This window comes from Oryx dammah, unplaced genomic scaffold (assembly GCF_014754425.2).
Source record: "Oryx dammah isolate SB20612 unplaced genomic scaffold, SCBI_Odam_1.1 HiC_scaffold_27, whole genome shotgun sequence".
Taxonomy (NCBI): domain Eukaryota; kingdom Metazoa; phylum Chordata; class Mammalia; order Artiodactyla; family Bovidae; genus Oryx; species Oryx dammah.
In genome coordinates this window covers 116415795-116433606 of record NW_024070211.1, presented here as the reverse complement: position 1 = coordinate 116433606, position 17812 = coordinate 116415795, and the positions used below count along the sequence as shown (strand labels likewise).

Genomic DNA, 17812 nt, shown 5'->3' with positions numbered 1-17812 from the left:
GAACTTTGAAAAGATGCAAATTTTAAATTCCACTTATTAAAACACCAAGTAGCAAATAACAAAAGATAAAATTATAGAAAGACAAAAGACAATAAGATAATACTCTATTAATCCTTTCCTCTTGATAATTCAGGATTAGAAAATATCACACCATAAAATATTAAAGCAAACCATTTTAAACCCTAACAACTACTCCTGCTAAAATTGATTCAAAAAGAAAAATATATTTCTAAAAGAAAAATAAAATAACACCAAAAGAACTAAGCTGGCTCTAAAACCATAAAAAAGCAAAATGCAGGAGAAAGTTTAATAAGATGTTCTCATAATAAAAATTTATGAAGTACTAAATTAAAGTAATAAAACTTAAAAAAACACCATTCTTTAAATATACAAAACATGTCTTTCTTTCAAAAATCTGATATCACAATATCACAAATTTTTACAAAGTTGAATCACTAACCTGTATTTTTTCATAATAAATTTGCAGTTATATTTACCTTCAGATCCCATGATGAAGTGATGGATATCAGGGCCTGTTGACATTCGAGGTCCTTGACAGCTTTTTTCTATTATACCTCTAGGTGTTACCATTTTTATATGAACCACCTGTTTAATACAATGCATGATGTAAATTCTAGATGTCTGTCAGTGAATGTTATTCGTGTGGGTACACACATCCTATATATTTATATAAAACACTGTTTTTAAAATATTGGTTTAAGTGACAAATGGTGATTCCCTTCAGAATTCTAATATCTTTTAGTAATTTTTAGACTAAAAATAAATTTTATATAACTTTAAAAGAGGGAAAAAATATTCTAAGATTGTGAATATTCTGAAACCAATAACAGTCTTAAAAACTGAAAAACAATTTCTTTAAACCAAAGTTACTCTAGGGTTATCCACATGGTAAAGAACTGAAGAACAGGAAAAATATGCAATGATCATATTTTAATGGGTTCATTCTTTCACTCATTTAACATTTATGAAGCACCATTATGCATGTCAAGCATTATTTACATGCTTAGAATTCTAAGAAAAGATTTATTCTCATCTTATTCCCACCTTCAACTTATCTACTTTACCCACACAGTAGAAAAGAATGAAGTATTCATTCTGATCATATCAAAATTGGGATGAAGAGGGAGATGTGACTGAGTTAAAAAGAGGTGGAGAGATATGTGTGAGACACGTCTCTCACACATGTGAGAAAATCATTGTCAGGAGAGTGTCAATCAAAAAACGTTCCTCAGATCTGACTCAGAAATGGTTAGGTAAAACCCAACACATTCTTAGGATGGTTTTTTGATGGATAAATAAAAATAGAGTATGTATTGTTGAAGGAAATGAACAAAGGATGTAAATAAACAATTTACAAATTAAAAAGAAAAATTGCCAATAGGACAACTTTTAAATTTGAAAAGTTTACATTTACTAACAAAGAAATATAAAATTATATGACAAAAACATAAATAAAAGGTCTAGTAAAATAAACATTCTCATAGCGCTAGTAAGAATGTCAAATGGCATGAGATTTCTAAAGAGCAACTTGGCTATAAGGGTCCAAAGACATAAAAACATGCTTGATCCAACAATTCAAACTCTAGGAACTTACCCAAAGAAAACGATCAAAGATGTATGCTAAAGAAATTACTACAAAGGATATTTTTCCCTTTATTTATTTCCATAATTTTTAAATAAAAAATAACTTAAATATTTTTAATAGGGAATTACTTTACTAAATCACAAATTATCAATGAAAGAATTATATGCAGTTTTTAAAACTAGTGATACAAACCTATGCTCATATACATGGTAATGTACTGATAATATAGTTTAAAGAGCAGATTCAACACAGTATGATGCTTTTTTATAATTAAAACTAGAAATAAACATGCAAATAAGTATATTAAGATGTGTACTTATAATTTGTGGCCCTTAAGTAACTGTAAAAAGGATTAAAATAAATTACATGCTTTAGCAGTACTAAGGGTAGCAGTCTATCAAATATGCTTAACTTTGATAAAGCTTTTAATAATTCAATAGCAAAAGGATCAAATTCTCTCCTCTGAAACTGAATTTATCTTAATTGCAAAATGAAAAATGTGATTTCTAACATATCTTCAATTAAAAAAAGATAATGTAAATATTTTTAAAGTGTTCATTATAGAGACAAAGTCTTAAATTGTTGGGTGTTAACTACAAAGAACCGGTATATTTTATCAATAATTTGATATTTCTATCAACACAGACATGATAAAAATATTGTAATGCTGCTGCTGCTAACTCGCTTCAGTCATGTCCGACTCTGTGCGACCCCAGAGATGGCAGCCCACCAGGCTCCCCCGTCCCTGGGATTCTCCAGGCAAGAACACTGGAGTGGGTTGCCATTTCCTTCTCCAATTCGTGAAAGTGAAAGTGAAGTCGCTCAGTCGTGTCCGACTCCTAGCGACCCCATGGACTTCAGCCTTCCAGGCTCCTCCGTCCATGGGATTTTCCAGGCAAGAGTACTGGAGTGGGGTGCCATTGCCTTCTCCATTTGTAATGCTAGAGTTGAAAAACAAAGCTAAACAGCTCTAAGAATAATGTTAGGAACACCACATTAATAGTCTCAAAAATTATCTTTCAAATTGTTATCAAAATATTGACGATAAAGGGAACTAACATGAATGAAGTACCTATTACATGCCAGGGATTCCACTACGAGTTTTCATTTTATGTCCTTTATCTCTCATAGCAATTCTACACAACAAATAACATCATTCTATTTTATACTGTAGGCAATTGAAGTTTAGAAAGGTGAAACAATTTGCACAAGGACACAAAATTAATCACTGTAAAAACTACAAATGGAACAAATGATATGGAATTCCTAGCCAGGATACCTATCACACGAACTCTCAAGAGCAATAACACCAGGTCAGTGAAAACAAAGTGATGTGTACATAAAACATTACACTAACTAGAACATTTTCCACTGGGCTCTTTAATTCTACACAGAAACTGTCTTTCAGAAAAATAAATATAATGTCTCATAAGGCCAAAGAATAGTAATGACAGACCACCTAATTAAAGACTAAATTCTTAGTAGAGTTGAAGACTAAGGTTCTAAGTCTTGCAAAACAAAATTTATATGTATTTATAAGTCAGATAAAACATCTACAAAGCTTAGGTATCATTCACTCAAAAAGAAGCATTCTTAAATGACCACAGTTGTGTCCTTTAACTGTTTGGATTATAATGCATAGTCAATGTTATTATAATCAAAAGGGGTATACTTTTGAGGGGACTCTTCAACTCAATTTTTAATGGCTTAACAACTTTATGATAATCTCTATCGACCAATCAATTAATATATAGTAACTAGAAAAAATTTACCAAGTCCTCAATATTGCCATAGATATTCTTCTTCATGCCTGATGCTCGAGTAGACACCCATCCTCCCACAGTGCTGAATTCCAGGGAATCTGGTTCATGACCTGTACAATAACCACTTTCTTTAAGCTGAAAAACAAAAATGTGATATTTTACCAGTGAAAATGGCCCCATTTTGCACAGCACTCAACACATTAACTCTTTCCACATTAGAATTTCCATAAGTCTTTGCTATCTGGACTCATTAAAACCTAAATAGATAAAGAAATACTTTCATCATACTTGTCCAAAAATATTTTTAGCTTTTGCCTAGTGGAAAACTTCGCAAAACTGAAAACTATGAACCAAGAGGCAGTTGTATTTTCCACAGGCTCACCAGGCAATCATACTCCTTACATTCTTTCATTTAAAAGACAACTACCCTTCTTACTTCTTATTCCAACAAAGAGACAATTTAAATACTTATAGACATCAGATTATACTTAAATAAGTGCCAACTTCACCTGAACACTTTCAATAAATAAAGCACTTAATCTCTTATTTTCCCTATCCTAATATAATCTGCAGCAGGCCTGCAGAAAATCTGAGCAAATTGCCTGTACTTAAATCTCTCAAGGAGTCATGTGTTTTAATGTACAGCCATCTGGCTAGGTTTCCTGCATGTAATACCATCATTTATTTGTGATGCAGATCATGCATTCCTGTACATTAAATAGTCACTTGTTTCTCATTTTTCTATATTAGCTTGGCTTTGCCATCTGCACAGCACCTGAGGTTGAATGGATGCCCTTTACTGCAACAACACCAAAGCCATTCCACTAAAATCATTTTAAAGGCTCAGCCATCTCATGTTGAACGGTACAGACACCACCATCTGCATACCCACTGTCTACTGCACTCAAGCCCATCAATCTGTGTTGACCATTTTGATAGTCATCCAATTAAGCAACTGTTTCTGTTTTTCAAGTAAGCCATGCAGATATGTAAAATATGTCAGTTGTGTTTATAACTGTGTATTTAAGTATCGTATGCAAGTTATAATCCAAAATTTGAAAGTCGAGTAGGCTAAATATAATTTGTTAGCTTCTGAAGATAAGCAATGCAAATTATTTATCATGTCTAATTCTGTTGCTGGAAAACAAGATTTAAAAAGACATTACTAAATAATGGAATTTTTCACTAAACATTCAATATGTTTATTTAATTTTAAGAGGTAAATAACCACTCATAACTAAGTAGCTTAAATACAAAACTGAAGGTTAAAATCGAGATTATCAGACCAATATACTTCCCTAACTCCCCAACAATCTATATTCATATCCCAACAAACTATATTCATACTGTGCTGTGCTCAGTCACGTCTTGACTCTATGTGACCCCACAGACTGTAGCCTGCCAGTCTCCTCTACCCATGGAATTTTTTATGCAAGGACACTGGAGTGGGATACCATTTCCTACTCCACATTATTTACTCTCAAAAGACTACTGTCTTTCAACTTTTCTGAAGGTAACAAATACACACACACACACACACACACACACAAAACTCTTGAAACTAAACAAGAAAAAATCCAATTAAACAATAGACCAAAGATCTTAACAGACATTTCACTGAAAATAGCAAATAATCATATGAAAAGATGTTCCACATCATACATCATCAGAGAAATAACAATTAAAACAACAAGATACTACTACACCTCCAATTGAATGGTCCAAAATCAGAATACTGACAATATCAGATGCTGGAGAGGATATGTGGCAGCAGAAACTCTCCGTGCTGGTGGGACTGCAAAATGGTACAGCTACTTTGGAAGACTGACAATTTCTTACAAAACTAAATATACTCTAGCAATCATACTCCATCTATTTAGTCAAAGGAGTTGAAAACTTATGTCTCATAAAAACCTGCACATAAATGTTTAAAGCAGCTTTATTTATAAGTGCCAAAACTTGGAAGCAATAAGATCTCTTTCAGTAGGTAAATGGATAAACTATGGAACATTCAAATAACTGAATATTATTTAGTACTGAGAAGAAAAAAGCTATCAAGCCATGAAAAGACATTGAGGAAACGTATATTACTAAGTGAAAGAAGCCAATCTGAAAAGGCCACATATTCTATGATTCCAACTGTATGACATTCTGGAAAAGGCAAAACTATGGAAACAAGAAAATCAGTGGACGACTTCCCTGGTGGTTCAGTGGCTAAGACTCTGGGCTCCCAACTCAGGGAAGGGTGGGTTTGATTCCTGGTCAGGGAACTAATTCCACATGCTGCATCCAAGAGTTCACATGCCGCATCCAAGAGTTCACATGCCGCAACTAAAGAAGCCAGAAGGCTGTAACAAATGAATACTGAACATCCCATGTGCTACAACTAAGCCCCGGCACAGCCAAAGAATTAAGTAAAAAAAAAAAAAAGATCAATAGTTGCCATCGGCGAGGGGTTGGGGGTAGAAAATAAACAGGGAAACAGAGAATGTAGGGAAGTGAAAATACTCTGAGTGATATTATAATGATGGGTACTCAACTGAGCGACTTCACTTTCACTTTTCACTTTCATGCATTGGAGAAGCAAACGGCAACCCACTCCAGCTTTCTTGCCTGGAGAATCCCAAGGACGGAGGAGCCTGGTGGGCTGCCATCTACGGGGTCGCACAGAGTTGGACATGACTGAAGCAACTTAGCAGCAGCAGCAGCAACAATTATTTAAATGTTTGTCCAAACCCACAAATGGACAGCACCATGAGAGAACCCTAAAATAAACTAAGGACTTTCTGTAATGATGATGTGCCAATGTAGGATGTCACTGTATCATTTGTGTGGGGAATCTAAAAAAGCTGAACTCAAAGAAACAGAGCATAGACTGGTGGTTATCATGGGATGAAAGGGTTGGGGAAATGTGACCATACTGGTCAAAAGGTACAAACTTCCCGTTACAATATGAACAAATTCTAAGAATTCAAAAAAAAAGAAATCTACCATTCTTGTGAGTAATGTTGATATTGGGGGAGGCTAGGCATGTGTGGGGACACAGGCATATAGGAAACCTCTGTACCTCCCTCTCAATTTTGTTTTAAACCTAAAATTGCTCTAAAAAAATAAATACAGTGTTTTAAAAAAAAGAAACAAAGATATTTTCAGACAAATGTAGAAAAATTCATCAACAGCAGACCCACACTAAAGATGATATAAATATTTAAAACAAGTTCTTCAAGCAGAAAGAAAGTATCACCAGATTGAATTAAAGGCATCATAAAGGGTAACTAAGGACTTCCCTGGTGGCTCAGTGGTAAAGAACCCGCCTGCTTATGAAGGAGATGTGGGTTTGATCCCTGGATTGAGAAGATACCCTGGAAAAGGAAATGGCAACTAACTCCAATGAGTTGCCTGGGAAAACCCATGGACAGAGCAGCCTGACAGTCCATGGGGTTGCAAGAGCTGGACATGACTAAGCGACAAAAAACAAAACAACTAGATGGGTAAATATAAAAGATGCTTTCTTATTGCTTAAATATCTTTAGGTGATAACTTACTATTTCGGTAAAAATTATAAAATTATAAAAGCAGAACATGTGATAATAGCATAGAGATAAGAAACATAATATTTTATGTGTTTTATGCTAAATGCTAAGTATTATATTACCACCTTAAAGTAGACTGTTTTAAGTTAAAGATATATACTATAAAACCTGAAACAATCCTTAAAATAACAAAAAAGATAAAATGGTATCATTATACAAAATTCAATCCAAAAAAAGGCAGTAAAAAGTGGAAAAGGAGAAAAAACAGGTAGGCAAGATAAAAAACAAATGGCAAGATGACAGACTTAAACTGAACCATATTAATAAACCACAATGACAGTAAATGGTCTAACCACTGCAATTAAAAAATAGAGACTGTTAGGTTAGATAAAAAGGAAAAAACCAACTGTTAGCTACTTACAAGAAAAGCACTTTAAATATAAAAATATAAATTAGTAAAAAGTTTAAAAATGGAAAAAGGAAAAATATATACCATGCAACAACAGTGAAAACAGGAATGGCTGTTTTAACATCAGATAAAGTAGACTTCAGAGCAAAAAATACCATCAGAAAGAAGGAAAGTAATTTCATAATAATAAAACTGTTCACTAGTCAAGAAGCTATAACAATCCCAAGCATTTATTCTCCCAATAACAAAGCTTTAAAACATATGAAGTGAAACTGATAGAACTGCAAGAAAAATAGATCTACAATAATAACTGGAAGTTATAACTTCCTTTTGTCAATAATTGATATAACAAGTAGACAAAAGAAAAAGTTTTTAATACAGAAGACCTAAACAACACTATAAATCAATTTGACTTTATGGACTACTACAACCAACAGCAGCAGAAGACAAATTCTTTTCAAGTGTCCATGGTATACTTACAAGGTAGACCATGTTGTAGGCCATAAAACAAATACCAATTAATTTGATATGCTTTAGGTCATATAAAGAATGTTTTCTGAACACAAGAGAATTAACAGAGAAATCAGTAACAGAAAGATGTTTGAAAAAAAATCCCCCCCAAATTGGAAACTAAACAACAACATATAAGTACCTATGGGTCAAAGAAAAAATCAAAAGGGAAGTAGACAATATTTTGAAATGAATGAAAATGATAAGACATATCAAAATTTGTGGAATACCACTGAAGCAGCAGTTGGGAGAAATTTATAGTACTGAAAACCTATATTAAGAAGAAAGGCCTCAGACTTCTCTGGTGGCAGAGTGGATAAGAAGCTGCCTGCCAATGCAGGGGACACAGGTTCCATCTCTGGTCTGGGAAGATTCTATATGCCATGAGGCAATTAAGCCCAAGCGCCACAACTACTGAGCCCATGCTTCGGAACTGAGTCACAACTACAAAACGCTCGTGCTGCAACTACTTAAGTTCGCTATGCTCTCGGGCCCGCGAGCTGCAACTACTGAGCCTGTGTGCTGAAACTACTGAAGCCCACACACTTGGCGCCTTTGCTCCCAACAGGAAAAGTCACTGCAGTGAGAAACTGGCACACCCCAACAAACAGTATCCCCTGCTTGCCACTAACCAGAGAAAGCTCATGCAGAGCAACAAAGACCCAACACAGTCAAAAATAAATAAATAAAATAAAAAATTTAAATTATATATTAAAAAAAAAAGGCCTGAAATCACCTCATCTTCCACTTCAAGACATAAAAAAAGCATTTGACAAAATCCAAAATCCACTCCTAATATAAAACACTCTATTTTCTGTTCTAGGTTCTTTGTATTTTCATATGGAATTTATAATCACCTTATCAATTTCTTTAAAAAAAAGTCTCTTGGGATTTTGATTGGGATTGCATCAATTCTATACATCAATTTGGGGAGAACCAATAATAATACTGAATCTTCTGACCCATGAACATGGTATAGCTTTAGGTTTATTTTAGGTCTGTTTACTTCTCTCAGCTGGGTCTTGCAGTTTTTAGTATTCAAGTATTTCATATCTTTTAAAAAACCTTTAATATATTTATTTGACTGCTCTGGGTCTTAGCTGCATCATGCCAGGTCTTCAGATCTTCACTGCAGCATGTGGAATCTACTTCTGTGACCAGGGATTGAATCCCAGCTCCCTGTATTGGGAGCAGGCAGTTTAAATCACTGGACCACCAGAGAAGTCCCAGTATTTCATATTTTTAATAGACTTTTCCTTAAGTATTATATATATATTTTATAAGTGGTATTTTAAAAGTTTCCAATTTCTGATTTTTTATTAGTATACAGAAATAAAATTGATTTGTGTATATAGCTTTTGAATCTAGCAATCTTACTAAATTTACTAACTAGTTCTAAAAGTTTTAGCTTCCATTAGATTTACTACACAGATAATCATGTCCTTTGTGAATGAAGACAATTTTACTTCTTCCTTTCCAATCTGTATGCCTTTATTTCTTACTTTAAAAAATTTAAACAGTTTTATTGAGGTTTTTACACTCTAGCCCTGGAAAAAAATAGGATATGTGCTTTGACTTTAATAAAATTATAGGATATTGAAACCAACCTACAGTGACAAAGAGCATATCAGAGATTGACAGGGATATAGTAAAGATGAGATGGAGAGAAATATAAAGAGCCCAAAAGGAAACTTTTGGGGTTGGCTGGCGCGTGTGTTCTACATCTTGACTGCAGTAATGGTTTCATGCTTGTAGTCATATACCAAATCTCATCAAGTTGCACATTTTAAACCAGGGCAATTTACTGTGTGACAAGTATATCTCAATGAAACTGTTATAAAACAAAATAAAAGAAAACGACTCAAGATTTTAGCTCAAGCTGCCCAAAGAATTGAACTATCACCAACTGGGATTGAGAAGGCTACAGAATAAGCAAATTGTGGAGGGAAAACTCAAATTCAATTTTTAAAATATTGAGTTTAAAATGTCTATTACATATACAAGTAGAGATATCAACTAAGCAAGTGGACATGCAAGTCTAGAATTCAAGAAAGAAGTCTGAGGTGATACAAACACTGGAGTCTGGCATATAGAAGGAATATTTAAAATCAGCTATCCTTGAATGAAGCAAACAGTACTCAGTAAAAATTAGTGAAATAAATAAAAGTTCTAAGCACTTTACATTATTAACTTATTTCATCTCAACAAAAACTTTATGAAACAGGAATCATTATTTCCATTTTATAAATAAATTGAGGCATAGAGAAATGCATCCAAAGATGGGGAAAATCATAAGTCATATATCCCCAGACTACTAACTAGTAAAATTAAGTAGCCAAAGAGTTAATAAACATAGAAACAAATTCCCAAAATCCATAACTGACATTTAGTGACCTCCCTTAATTTCACACATATTAAAATCATGTAATTTACAAGTTAAAAAGATGAAAATCTGTGCTACCCAACTACTATATTTGTGTCATTTAAAAACTTTTAGAATGAAAAAGCAGCAAGTTTTAAGTCAGTTACCTCAGCTGAAGAAGAAACTGAAGGATACAGAAGCATAAGTGAGGAAGAACCTGAACGAGGGTCAATACAGCTGTAGAAACTATTTTAAAGTCTACCAGAGGCAAAAAGAAATGTTCTGTGTTGGCATTTAAGGAAATGAACTAGTAAGTAAAATATTAAAAGTTCCCAGTCTAGTAAAATGTCATTTAAATTTCAAGGAAATATGTTCCTTGAATTTTAATTCTAACCTTTACAAAAAATCTTGGAAAGGTTAAAATACTACATCAAATGCTGAAATAAAGGATATAAAATTATAGACATGAAAGGCCATCCTTTATTATAAAAAAAAAAAAACCCCTGCTGTGTTGATAATGCCTCTCAGAGCAACAGAAGACTAAACAGGTCTTTTTACATTTTTCATTAAATGCTATTATTCAATGCATGAAGTTAATTATAAAGTATAATAATTAACAAATCAAATTACCTTGAATTTATAAAACCTTGACTTACTGAAGATCTTTAATGCTTCAATGAATACGTTCAATTTTATCTAGTTCTCTGTACCTTAGTGCATTAAATTAATAAAAAAGAAAGATAAAAGTTTAATAATTTTTTTCAAAGCCTTTCATCCATAATTGATCACTGGACAACCCACTCCAGTATTCTTACTGGGATAATCCCATGGAGAGAGGAGCCTGGCAGGCTACTGTCGATAGGGTCGCAAAGAGTCAAACATGACTGAAAGCGCGCGCGCACATACACACACCAACTGCCTTCAACTCTTTACCATGAAATGAGGGAAAAGATAATAAAGAGATCAACAAGCATGTCACATCACTATGTTCTGTTAAAAGACAGGAAGGAGGGGGGTCTCTGTAATCCAAACTGAACAAAACATTCAGTTCATAGTTAGCAAATTGGACTTGTAAAATTTTGTTTGCAAAAGCTGAGTTACAATTATCTTGACCATATTTTAAAGGGCTGAAGGAACCAATACATTTTAATAATGACCTGCCTAGACTCCATGAAGAGAACCTCAAGTTTCCTAAAATTCATTAGGATCCCAAAAGTATATAAGGACTCTAAGAGTTTCACTTATTCATGACATAAGCAGTTTTCAGTAAAATTATTCACTGAAAATTTAAATGAATAGCAAATACCAACCAACTGATCAAATTTATTAATTTCTGAAAATTCTATGTCCAATTTACTCCATTTTTACTACTTTATTTCAAGTCACTATCAGCCCTTGCCCAAATTACTGCAGCAGCCACTTTACCTGCCTTTATGTGTCCATCCATCCTCCACACAGTAGCATACAAGAACTATCTAAGTACAAAGGTAAAGTTCAAACTTTATGATCTAACCTCTTCGTATTGACCTGGCTTCATCCTCTACCACTACTAAATGTATGAAAGAAAGTGAAAGTCACTCAGTCGTGTCCGACTCTTTGCGACCCCATGGACTGTACAGTCCATGGAATTCTCCAGTCCAGAATACTGGAGTAGGTAGCCTTTCCCTTCTCCAGGGGATCTTCCCAACCCAGGGATCAAACCCAGGTCTCCTGCATTGTAGGGAGATTCTTTACCAGCAGAACCACAAGGGAAGCCCAACTATATGTATACTCATCCAGAATACAAGCACAAAGAATGTGTATTCTCTGTTATACACAGCCTAGATTTCAGCCATACTCAGCTGCCTGCAGATCCCCTCAAGAAACAGCTGCCTATAAAGCTTCCACACATGCTGCTTCCTCTGACTGGATTGTTCTCTCCACCCCCATATTTCCTTTTCACTCTGATTTACCCTGAAGTTTCATTTTAAATGCCAAGCTCTCTATGATCCCGTCTTCAACTCCCCTTCGAACCTCATTTGATGAGCCTTAACAGTTAGAACTGGACATGGAACAACAGACTGGTTCCAAATAGGAAAAGGAATACGCCAAGGCTGTATATTGTCACCGTGCTTATTTAACTTAGATGCAGAGTACATCATGAGAAACGCTGGGCTGGAAGAAACACAAGCTGGAATCAAGATTGCCAGGAGAAATATCAATAACCTCAGATATGCAGATGACAACATCTTTATGGCAGAAAGTGAAGAGGAACTAAAAAGCCTCTTAATGAAAGTCAAAGAGGAGAGTGAAAAAGTTAGCTTAAAGCCAACAAAGATCATGGCATCTGGTCCCATCACTTCATGGCAAATAGATGGGGAAGCAGTGTCAAGACTTTATTTTTGGGGGCTCCAAAATCACTGCAGATGGTGAGTGCAGCCATGAAATTAAAAGACGCTTACTCCTTGGAAGGAAAGTTATGACCAACTTAGATAGCATATTGAAAAGCAGAGACATTACTTTGCCAACAAAGGTCCGTCTAGTCAAGGCTATGGTTTTTCCAGTGGTCATGTATGGATGTGAGAGTTGGACTGTGAAGAAAGCTGAGCGCCGAAGAATTGATGCTTTTGAACTGTGGTGTTGGAGAAGACTCTTGAGAGTCCCTTGGACTGTAAGGAGATCCAACCAGTCCATCCTAAAGGAGATCATCCTCAGTGTTCATTGGAAGGATTGATGCTAAAGCTGAAAGCCAGTACTTTGGCCACCTCATGGGAAGAACTGACTCACTGGAAAAGACCCTGATGCTGGGAGGGATCGGGGGCAGGAGGAAAAGGAGAAGACAGAGGATGAGATGGCTGGATGGCATCACCAACTCGATGGATGTGAGTTTGGGTGAACTCCGGGAGATGGTGATGGGCAGGGAGGCCTGGTGTGCTGCGATTCATGGGGTTGCAAAGAGTCAGACATGAATGAGTGACTGAACTGAACATCCCATATTTAGCTGCCTTCTAGCAATTCTCATTGAGTTATATTGTCTTTTTACCTAATTTTCTGTCATAACATAAGCTTTCCAAGGTTAAGAGATGGGTGTCTTATTCACTATGGAGTTCACAGCATCCAGATCAATACCTGATCCACAACAAAAACTGAAAAATCTGAGTCAGTGAATATACTGTGAAAGATACTTTTTTCATAGAGGAGACACACAGCAGTTTTGAAAATCTTAAATAACATACCTGTCTTTCCAATTCTTGTCCTGTTATGCCAGCCTCTACATGAGCTGTCAGATTGTTTTCATCAACCCAGAGGATACGATTCTGTTGCAAAAGAAGAAAAAAAGTCTCATCTCCATGAACAGACACTTTCTCAGGAAATACAACTTCCTAACTCTAAGCATCAAGTGACAAGATAGAAATTAAGTAGCAGTACCCACACCAGAAAGCTCCACTTGTCCCTGACTATACAACATCACAGAGTTAGTAACACAGGCAGTATATTGCACAGGAGTTGGTTTAAAACATAGACACTCATAAAAGGAGGAAGAAGGTCTCAGATTAAATGAGACTAAAAGAAACCACCAAAAGCTAACGTGGGCCTTGTCTGAATCCCTATTCATACAATGAATTATAAAATATACAGTTTTGAGATAACTGGAAAACGAACATGGACTGGATACTAAATGACATAAGGATTTACTTTTAATTTTGTCAGAAGTGATAACATAGTAAGAAAATGTCCTTTTTAAAAGAAATACACAGAAATACTTGGTGTAAAGTAGTATGCCATCAGGCTTTGCTTTAAAAATAGCAGAGGAAAAAAGATAAAGTCAATATGACAAATGTAAATAATTATTTAGAGACTAGAAATATTATTCTCTCAACTTTGATGCTTAAAAATTTCAATAAAATCATAAATATTAAAGTTTTTATTATAATAAATGATTATAGAAGCAGGAATACTGTTGACTATATGAAGATCAAGTTCATACCCAAACTAAAACTTTAAAGTAGCACAAGGGCCAACTCTTAGACCATAATGAACCAAAATTTCAAAAAATAATCCTAAAATTAATAGTTCCTTTAAATGGCAACCCACTCCAGTATTCTTGCCTGGAAAATCCCATGGATGGAAGAGCCTGGTAGGCTACAGTCCATGGGGTCGCAAAGAGTCGGACACGACTGAGCAACTTCACTTCACTTTCCTAATTTTAAGTTAACCTTAAAATTAATTAGCCCCTCTGTTCTTCGAAAAGCAAAGTGCAATAGCATTAGTAAAAATTTGGGAAACAAGTAAGTTTTGATGACTCGAATTAACATTGACTAATATTATTTGTTTTTTAATAATACAAATCAGGTCATCTATTGTATCACAATTTCAAGCCATGCTTTTCAAATTATCAATTTCATATGTTAATTTGGTAGAATTCATCAAGGTATATGACTAAGAGTGAACTTAGCTTTTAGAGATCTGAAAACAAAGATAAAATGATGAAAAGAATTTTAAACAAAATGGACAATATACTTTTTTAAAAACAACTAAGATTGAGCCATAAAGAAAACTTTTAAAACCAAACACTATCTTCAAACACATTTTATGTTATCATATACCATTTGTGAAGTGTCTAAAGAAATAATTGTTCTTGTCTCATCTGCAGGACACATCAGGCCATATGAAACACTTGTTCCTCCTGCCAAAATAGAAGACAATAACTATGCTTAAATATTGTTTTTTAGCTACATATCTAGGGCAAATCCTTAATACAAAGTATACAAATAGGCCCACTAGGAAAAATACCTATTTCTACTTTGCAAAATGTAATTGGCAAATACTAACACACTCAAAGTAAACTCACCTTTATTTTATGGTGCATGCCAAAATGAAGAAATATTATGGAGCTGAAAGCAATTGGACATGGCTCCATCCCTTGGGCACACTCAAGTGAAGCCCCTAACAATTTGTGGAACTCCAAAAACATAATTAGAGAAGTTCTAAGCTAATGATTACTGTGGAGAGACAGCATAAAAGAAAAAAATACCCATCCTATACAACTAGAGACACCATTATCTCCTTTCTATCATATTTATGAGATTCACTTATCGTTTAAAATACTATCTTATATTTCCATACAAAAAGACCTCAATAAATTAGAATATATTCCTTAACATTTGTTGTCAAAGGAAAAATGCTTTCTTGATAACAGTATAGAACAATATAGTATTCTCAATTCTTAACCAGATCTGTATAATCATATATCAGAATAAATTTTTAATAGGTACTTTTATATGTTTTGGACAGAATACACATGGAAGTCACCTTGACACAAGGTAAGAATTATAGGGGGTGTTTACCTAAAAGGTTCAACTTAATTTTTCAAGGTATGATAATATTAAGAACATGGCTATGACCAGTGACCACTATTTCTTGTCAAAGTCATTTGAAATCAGAAAACTGTTTCATTAAAAGTGGCACTGTAATGCTTTTGTACAGGAATTCAACAGGAAGTACCAGCTGAAGAAGGTGTCTGGAACTTATCATGTGTAGGGGTCCCATTTCCATTCCATTAATGCCAATTCAGTCAGTGAAGGCAACCTCCTTTGGCTTGTGGAAGTTGTTAAAACAATATGGTTGATGGATGATCAAGAGAGATTAAATTTGCTTTAAAATGTAAAATAATGTTAATTTTCAGTATGAAAAGATACTATTCATTTGGTCATCACTGTCCTGGTTGATCTTTTACATATGCATATCCCTCCTCAAAGATTTATGTTGAGTATAGCTAGTCTGAAACAATAATATTCTCTCCATTAAGATAAAGGTTAGAAAGTAATTACTAAAGAAGGTACATAAGGCAGTAAGTCAGAGCTTCAGTTAGAATCCATATGGGAAAGAAGCCACAAACTAGGGTAAATCATATCTCAAACGGTTTAGGTAGATCTACTGAGAACAGAAATAAGCAGCATAAGCCAATTTTTCAGGATAACCATATCATAACTATAAGAATACTTATTTTCAGTGGGAATGCACAAATATTTAAAATAGAACAACTTTACATCACAGTAAAATTCAAAAGGCACAATACCTACCACCAATTGGTATGATACAAAGGTTATATTTGCACGCTAGATTCACAATCTTAACTACATCATCATGACATGCTGTTGAAAAAAGGGAAAATAAATTAATCCCGAAAATGAAAAAACTCTGGGTAATATTGCAATACAAGGGTCTAAAGTGCAATAAACTTCTTCTTTATTCACTCATGAACATATTAAATCACTATTCTAAAACTATTTTTTATCTTTAACTTTTCATTTTTAAATAATTTTATACATTTTGCAGTTTAAATATCTATACAGCATACACACATACATAGTACGTAGATATTCAAACTGCAAGATGAGAAACTCATCTCCACTGTAGGGAATACCACATTGTCTCAAATTGCCATACTGTCTCAAAACTTGCCTTCATGCAAAGAAAAATTTGAACCTTATTACCCAATGGAAATTTACATTAAAGTTTAACAAAGACCTCAGTGAAATGACAACATGTTGGGAAATAAACTTCTTGGAAACTTCCCAAGAAGTTCTTGTACTGAAAGAGTCAACAGAACAAAATTTTGATTTAGGCACCAATACATTACTCAAACAGATTATTTTCTTCCTGTGTATGTCAACCTCCTTCCTATCACAGAATTAAAGCAGGACTTTTCCCTCAGATACTCCCTGAAAAGGAAAAAGACCATATCTAAGAACTAAAAGTTCATATATGAGGTAATTTTTCGAAAAATAAAACACTCTATATATTCCTTTTACGGAATCTGAAGAGAAAAATGGAAGAGAAGATTAGCAGAACTTCTTACAAGGTAATTATGGACAGTAAGAAGCAATATACTTATTCTGCTTTAAAATTTCTTCTACAAGAGATGGATATAAAGATTATACATATAAATATAGGGCCTAGTCATCAGCAAGAGCTAAATAATAGCAGAAAGCTCATCCACCTTCCATCCCAAGTCATATGCCTAAATGAAATTATTTTCTCAAAATTTAATTATTTATATCAAAGACAATACCTATATTAAACAACTTGCTTCATTATTTGAACACCATTAATTTTTAGCCCACAAGTTGATATCAACAAAGTACTCATTAGTTTGCAGTAATCAATTATCTTAACTAAAAGTTTCTATGCATCTGAATATATCATTGATTGATAATAATTTTAAGCTTTCAAATTAGCCAAAAATATATTTTTCTACTGACTTCTTAAAAGGATATGTACATATTAAATGAAGATTTAGTCATCAACAACAAAATTAATCATTAAAACCATTCAGGATGATCATATTAAGAATTATATGACCTTCAGTGAACTCTAAAACTCAGCAGTGGCCACAGGACTGGAAAAGGTCAGTTTTCATTCCAATCCAAAAGAAAGGCAATGCCAAAGAATGCTCAAACTACCGCACAATTGTACTCATCTCACATGCTAGTAAACCAATGCTCAAAATTCTCCAAGCCAGGCTTCAGCAATACATGAACCGCAAACTTCCAGATGTTCAAGCTGGTTTTAGAAAAGGCAGAGGAACCAGAGATCAAACTGCCAACATCTGCTGGATCATGGAAAAAGCAAGAGAATTTCAGAAAA

At 34.2% G+C, this 17812-nt stretch overlaps 1 protein-coding gene across 1 annotated transcript in view; it reads right to left on the bottom strand.

Annotated features, from left to right (window-relative positions):
- The window catches only part of AGPS (alkylglycerone phosphate synthase), a 131523-nt gene that overhangs the window by 65985 nt on the left and 47726 nt on the right, over positions 1–17812 (bottom strand). The window contains exons 6-10 of the mRNA XM_040227698.1: positions 16246–16317; positions 14770–14849; positions 13399–13479; positions 3379–3504; positions 498–606 (exon numbers count right to left, since the gene is read on the bottom strand). Coding sequence (XP_040083632.1) covers positions 498–606; positions 3379–3504; positions 13399–13479; positions 14770–14849; positions 16246–16317 — 468 coding nt within the window. The remainder of the gene's footprint in view (positions 1–497; positions 607–3378; positions 3505–13398; positions 13480–14769; positions 14850–16245; positions 16318–17812) is intronic.